This window comes from Phanerochaete carnosa, assembly GCF_000300595.1.
Source record: "Phanerochaete carnosa HHB-10118-sp unplaced genomic scaffold PHACAscaffold_13, whole genome shotgun sequence".
Taxonomy (NCBI): domain Eukaryota; kingdom Fungi; phylum Basidiomycota; class Agaricomycetes; order Polyporales; family Phanerochaetaceae; genus Phanerochaete; species Phanerochaete carnosa.
In genome coordinates this window covers 378,613-385,403 of record NW_006767640.1, presented here as the reverse complement: position 1 = coordinate 385,403, position 6,791 = coordinate 378,613, and the positions used below count along the sequence as shown (strand labels likewise).

General features: G+C 50.1%; 4 protein-coding genes across 4 annotated transcripts; 1 reads left to right on the top strand and 3 right to left on the bottom strand.

Moving 5' to 3' along the window:
* Positions 1-206: 206 nt before the first annotated feature.
* Positions 207-925, bottom strand: PHACADRAFT_201303 (uncharacterized protein; the record flags this gene model as incomplete). The annotated part of the gene is made up of 3 exons (XM_007401594.1): positions 207-398; positions 459-597; positions 657-925. The coding sequence occupies 3 exons, from the start codon at positions 923-925 to the stop codon at positions 207-209; spliced, it is 600 nt and encodes a 199-aa protein (XP_007401656.1).
* A 426-nt stretch (positions 926-1,351) lies between these two features.
* On the bottom strand, positions 1,352-1,990 carry PHACADRAFT_201302 (uncharacterized protein; the record flags this gene model as incomplete). The annotated part of the gene is made up of 2 exons (XM_007401593.1): positions 1,352-1,371; positions 1,432-1,990. The coding sequence occupies 2 exons, from the start codon at positions 1,988-1,990 to the stop codon at positions 1,352-1,354; spliced, it is 579 nt and encodes a 192-aa protein (XP_007401655.1).
* A 462-nt stretch (positions 1,991-2,452) lies between these two features.
* Positions 2,453-3,354, bottom strand: PHACADRAFT_201301 (uncharacterized protein; the record flags this gene model as incomplete). The annotated part of the gene is made up of 3 exons (XM_007401592.1): positions 2,453-2,894; positions 2,959-3,068; positions 3,118-3,354. 3 exons carry the CDS (start codon positions 3,352-3,354, stop codon positions 2,453-2,455), a joined length of 789 nt encoding a protein of 262 aa, XP_007401654.1.
* A 1,948-nt stretch (positions 3,355-5,302) lies between these two features.
* On the top strand, positions 5,303-6,184 carry PHACADRAFT_33180 (uncharacterized protein; the record flags this gene model as incomplete). The annotated part of the gene is made up of 1 exon (XM_007401475.1): positions 5,303-6,184. One exon carries the CDS (start codon positions 5,303-5,305, stop codon positions 6,182-6,184), a length of 882 nt encoding a protein of 293 aa, XP_007401537.1.
* Positions 6,185-6,791: the final 607 nt, after the last annotated feature.

Sequence of the window (6,791 nt, the reverse complement as noted above, 5' to 3'; positions counted from 1 at the left end):
CTAAGATCCATTGTGCCTCGAGGGATAACAAACGGCAGATGACCTGATAGATCAGTCAGCAACATCCTGATGTGACTACTAAAAAAAGACATACCTGGGCTTCACACTGTGGCATAGTTTTCACAGCCTTCAGTAGTGCATGAATTTCATAGCCCTGAAAGCCTCATAGTCTGCATCACAGTGTCATGGAGGTCGTAGGTGGTGCCCTACTTGTGCGAGAGCATCGGCAGGTGAGGCGGAAGCGAGCCGAGTGCATTCTTCAACAAGTCATCCAAGGCTGGTGGCGGCATCGGCAGGTGCAGATATGCGTTGAAGAGCAACTCTGTGTCGTTATACTGCAGCGTCTGCAGGTAGTCCGTCGATGACTTGTCTGGCAGAAGTATCGGCAGGTGGACAAACTGCAGTGAATTATTCAGAGGAAGCATCAGTGGGTGCCAGCCGTTGGTGTGCTAGCTCACCGATGCCGCTGCTGCTCCCTGGTAGTGCTGTTGGTGGGTCGTGTTCCAGAACATGCCACCGTAGCTCGAGAAGAAGTTAGAATCCAGCAACGACAATCGCTGCAAGGAGTGTGACGTCAACCACACTGACAAATACGAGCTGTGCTGTACGAGCTGTCAGACAATGGCAGTTCAGAATTGTTGCTCATCTGGCGACACTTTGTGGACCATGTTTGCTCAGTGACATTGTAGTCAGAAGCATCAGGGTGCTGGAGCTCGGCTGACATGTTGTACATCTGCGCCAGTTGGTCAGGGTGATAAGGACCAGAGTATGATAGCGAGTAAGTTGGCATTTGCAAGTAGCCATTATTGCCGTGGTTGCCGCCATTCACGCCGCTACCATTGACTTGACTGTTATACTGGTTCTGCATGGCCAGAATCATGAACACATTCATGATCTCTGTTCGTGTCGGCGGGGTGGTACTCATTTTGATCCTTGCTGCTATAGCTGGACTGAGTTGTCAAATCAGACGTGGGGATTGGCATGTTGTCCTCAAGAGAGGCGCGGCAGCTGGCCCCAGGACTGGCGGACAGGATCTCAAAGGTGTTGCCACCAGCACGGCGAGCATTGTGGTGTGCCCACTTGCAAATGACACCGAACTTCATAGAAATTGGGCGAGCCTAGCCATGAAGCTTGTAGCTGCGAGCGATAGACAGTTAGCATGCATGTACATAGACAGCAAAGACCGCACTTACGAGAGACTGCACGCATTGCAAACAGTCTCCCCTTGTTGTCCTTATGCCAGAGCGGCGTCGCAGTGATGTGGCAGTTGTAGCGCTGTGTGACAACCTCCTGCAATTCCTGACGAGGAGCAGTCTGTGAACGGCCCTCGCCGTGGTTGTTGCACATGCTCTTAGGACAGGAGCATTTGTGCTGTAGTGGGAATGCGGATCAGAGAACACAGAAAGAAAAAACACAATAGCTAGCACTCACTAGCTTGTAGTAGAGCTCTCAGGTGTTGCAGCTGAGCTCGTTGTTGAGACCGCGACACCACAGCAGAGTGTGGGTTAATGCCGCAGTTCGAGCACTTTGCCTTGACACCACCAGGGGCAGAGCTGGTGGTGTTCGTAGTCGAGTTGACAGGCATCACACCAGGACCCGATGAACGCGACCTGTTCGCAGTGCACAGGCTGAGTAATGGCCACTTACCATTGAGTGGGGTCGTGCTAGCCACAGGGTTCAGGCCGAGGTGACATGGCATGATTGTCCAGGGCACGAGATTCTCGACAACATGCAGTACGGCGCGTAGCGCATTCGTGGACAAGAGCATCGACTCATTCTCGTGCGGATGGTCATCATATGTGGGAGCAGAGGCGGTGACTTGTGCATTGTTTGTTGCAGGCTTCATGTCTTCCTTCTGAGAAGTAAAGCAGCCGTCAGGGTTGCCGGCATTGAGAGTCTTGTCGAGCGAGAGTTCGATGGTTGGATGGGGAATAGAAAATTTGTCTGAGCTGCTGTGGGTGTTAGTGTTGAGACCTTCGCCATAGATCATGACATCCGTAAGGAAAAGAGATAAGGCAATTGGAGAGATGCAGAGTCTTTAGTTGTAATGGCATCACCAACGCTGCTGTCGACCACAGCAGATGATTGTTTGTGGCCACACAGCAATGTCCTTGTTCTCTGCCGCCACAGACACAGAAGGCTTTGTGTGCCTCACCAGTTTGCCCTCAAATGGCCAGCTCTGCGCCTGCGCAATGCCACTGAGCATTGTCCGCTCCTCGTCTTCACACCTACACCCGCACCCGCATCAGCGCTGTTGTTGCCAAGGGTCAGCTGCTCCACATCTGACAGGTCGGACTCCCTGCGCATCCGCACACCTGCACATCATCACGCTTGCGCAAGGCCCGCAGGACATCCGCGAGTGGGGCCTTGAAGAACTGTGCGAGCGCCGGGCCTCCGCTGCTGCTGTCGTCATTGCCGCATGCGAGTGCGCTGCTGACTTTGCAGAGAATGCTCATGAGCTCTGCAGTCTTGAGCGCGGAGAGCGCGTCGTTTGCACCAGCGCTGTGTTGCCAAGGGGCAGCTGCTTTGCATCCGACATGTCAAGCTCCCTGCGCACCTGCAGCGCGCGCACATCGTCATGCTTGCACGAGGCCTGCAAGACGTCCGCGAGCAGGGTTTTGAGGAACTGCACAAGCGTTGGGCCCATGCCGCTGCCGCCGCCGTTATTGCCGCACGCGAGTGCACTGCTGCCTTTGTAGAAGATGCTTGTGAGCTTCGCGGTCTTGAGCACAGAGAGCGCATTACCTGCGGCGGTGCGTGCGTTCATGGCCTTGAGGGAGAGGAAAAGCTTGCGCCAGATCTGTTCCAGCATCTGGTTTTTGATGCTGCCCTGGCAGATCAACCAGTACACCTTCATCACCTGCGTCTGCCCGATGCAGTGCGCGCAGGCGATTCTGTCATTGAATTGCATGTATTTCTTGGTGAGAACGCTGTGGGATGTGGAGGGCAGGTGTGTACCTGTGGGCTCCGGTGTCGAGCTGCGTGAGGAGCCAGTACATCCAGAAGCGTTGCGCCTCGGCCATCGGCAGGAACACAGTGAGCTCTTCATGCTGAGTGAACTGCTGATCCTTCATACTGTTTTCAATGCTGAATGCACAGGTAGTTGGGTGTCCTCACTTGTTGTCCTTGAACTCGGGCAGAAAGCTTGAGGTCGGGCTTCTGGCACGGCATCGAGGTTGCAGGGGCAGTAGGCTGGTCAATGCTGAAGGTGAACTGCATACAGTAGAGTGTGCCGTTGCAGTTCTGGTTTGCCTCCCTTTTACGTTTGTGTTTGAGAGCGCACTGCTGGATGATGTATGTCAAACGGTTGTGGCAGAACTCAGGGGCCTGAAGCTCTTCAATGCTCCTAGTCATCATAGTCGCCTTTAAACGCGCTTCCTGATGGTGGCGCAGTGGGTTGCATTTCGACAGCTTACAGAAGTCTCCATACGCCCGCAGATTCGTGCACTGATGTTCCAGATCTTGTATTCTGCCATTGTCCTGTGACAAGGAAGGCTTGCCTGCCGTCTGGTTGTTGTACAGGTTCTGTAGGAGAATGAGGTCTGCAAGAGCGCACAAAGGATGTTACTCTGTGTACCAAAGTTGCATACACTAGCAATGTGTCTCACAGTCTGATTTGGGAGTTAGAGATTGCTTATAACGATGTATAGGTACACAATACAAAATATATTGATGATTCTGTGGAAGGGGGAAAGTGCTGGGATGCAGAATAGAGAGAGAACACGATATGCACGTTGACCCACGGCGCACGCTGGGTCACGATGGCGTCTAGATAACAGGGCACTTAATCTCGAGTGCATCTTGATGCTCAATCTCACCTCATGAACCTATCAAGATTCCACAATCTCATCGTGAGACCCTCGTGGTGCTGATCTTGATGCAATCTTGAGGCGCTTGCTTCGCAAGGCTCCTGGGATATTTGCGACATTACAGGCATAGGCTGATAGATTAAAAGGCTTGTTATTAATACAATAGATATTTACAGTCATAAACCATGTATCTTACATCTTTGTATGGAAAGATCATCCACATCTAAACCAATATGCACTCACTGACATTTAGTGGTGTTACTTCATTAAGGTTCAGTATATTCCAGGTTCTACAAAAGTAAGTGCCTTTATTTGCACCTTTGAGTGTTTCCTGATGAGGTTCAAACTTAGCTTGAGGTCCTGAACCAGGCTTCTAAGGCTTGTGAACTTTGAGCTCTGTCCTGCATATTATTATACTAAATATAAAGTTAGCTTTTGTTATTGTAACATATTACTATTATATAAACACTGCCATTGCTGTCATGAGCAAAAGATTCATACTAAGGCAGTGCAAATGATAGGAAGAAGTTTTGTAATATGGCAAGGAATGAAGAAATCGTACCTACCAAGCACCTGTGCTGTGGTCCACATCATCTTAGTATAACTTGTTCTGCAGCAATTACAGCCCAATGAAGCTTCATTGGTGTGCCAAAGGGTGGAGTCTGATTGGCATTGGACTCTTGACCTCCGTCAGCCTGGATACGTCAGATACTATGACTCACCGGCCCCTGTTTCTCTGCTGTTGCCCCACAACCCCAGCAACTTGTAGCTTACATAATGCCTGGTCTGTGCGCAGCCCTAGCAGTATATACAGTAGGACTCTGTTGGTCAATCAGGCTAGATAAGCCTATTAGTTACTTGTTTCATTTACATTACTAACACATAATATACTTGGTCAATCAGGCTAGCTGTGTAAGCTATACTGAAGTTGTGAGGCCGCTGTACACACCACCTCATCACCATTTTCCACAATCCAGCTCCCTCGTAAAGTGTTGAGCCTTGCTTCACAACATTCTGTGCTCTATGATCGTGATGCAGCATATTTCTTGGATGAGTGGATATGCTATGTTTGGAGGAGCAGGTGGAGTTAGAGCCTCGACCTGTTGTCTGTGACCCTGGGGCAGGAATGAGCCTATGTGAGACACACCTCTGTGCCTGCCACACGAAGGTGGAGAGTGTCAGGGCTGTCAGAAACATCTCAGGAGGGCTGGCCACTGGCTTATCTCAAGACTGGGATGTCCTGACAGTAGGCCAAATGGGCATGCTTCCTGAACTGGCTGCACTTGGAGCATGCTTGGCCATGTCAAGCCTAATTTACTGACCTTTTGAAGAACAGGACTGCTTGCCATGGAGGTGCCCAATGGACACAGTGGAATGAGCGTTTTCTGCTACTACACAAGAGAGTGAAGCTGGTCTGATGGCAGGAGGGCAGTGGCGGCAGCTGCCTATATTGTCATAAGCCTGGTATACACTCCACTCGTGAAATCTGGCTGATGCCTGTGGGTGCTTCTCGACTACACAAACCTGACAATATTAGAGAAATAATTGACAATGGATTACCTACTGGTTTTAATGGTGCACCTCCCCCCAGTGTTAAAGAAGCAGGGGACCTGCCCATTGCTCGCTTCTTTGATGACAGCCCTGACAAGATCGGAGACAGGATGGACCTGCCCCACCAGGCACTGTGGCAGCCACTTGCTGCTGACTATGACTCACAGATCACAGACTACCTGTGCAACATCCACCATGGTGATGCAGCAGGGCCCTCCTCTGGCGTAGGAGTGAGGAGAGCGCAGAATCATGCATGCTGCAAGGCAAAGATCAAGAAGAACACTCGAGCTAGTCTCACTGTCACCTCTCTGAACATAAGGAGCAGGAGCGCTGCAGCTATGGCAGGTAGTAAGTGGCTCCATATGAACCAACTCATGAGAGACAATAGGATAGGCCTATTAGCTGTGCAGGAGACTCACCTCGACAATGAGGCAGTGGCCAACTTCCGGCAGCTCTTTGGCAGTAAATTGGAACTGCACTGGTCAGCTCCACCAGAGAATCACTCCTGTGCCCAGAGAGTGGCTTTTGTAGTAAATAAATGTGTAACGAATGTAGTGGGAATCACTTTGAGGGGAATTATGCCTGGATGCGCTTTGCTGCTGTTCATGCCCTGGCACGTAGATAGAACTGTTAACATTCTTACTGTGTACGTGCCTAATGATCATACACAGAATGCATGTTTCTGGTGGGCACTGAACAAGAAGTGGGCAGATAACTCTCTGCCAATCCCAGATGTAGTCCTTGGTGACTTTAATGTTGTGAAGAAGGATATTGACCGCCTCCCAGTTCACCTGGACCCTCTAGGCGTGACAAATGCTTTATAAACACTCTGCTTTAACATGAAGCTTGTAGATGGGTGGCATGACACTTACCCCACTAGCTGTGAACATTCTTACTTTCAATAGGGCCAGGCTGGCTATAGCCACTCATGTATTGACTGCATCTATGTATCTCATAATATCATGTGCACTGCCCACAACTGGCTTGTGTCAACAACTCCTCTGCAGACTGACCACAAATGGTTAGCATGAAAATCATGGACCTAACAACCCCTTACATTGGGAAGAGGCACTGGACTATACCACAGTTCTTTCTAGAGAATGATGACTTTCTGAGTGAAGTCCAGAAGTGTGGACGTCACCTTCTGGGTGATGCCCTCAACCGTATAGACCATACAGCTGCTAGGAACCTCCAAACCATCTTCAAAACATTCAAGGACAGTGTTGTGAGCATTGCCAAGTGGAAGGCTAAATAGAACGCACCCAAGATAGAGCACACCATCAAAAGCCTCCAAACTGATATGGCCACAATTCTAAATGACCGCAATGCCTTTGATGATGACATAGAACAGTCATACCAGGCCGAGTTCATTTGAGAATAAGCTGTGATTTTTAAAAAATCTCAAACATCAGCAGACATGGACCCTGGTCA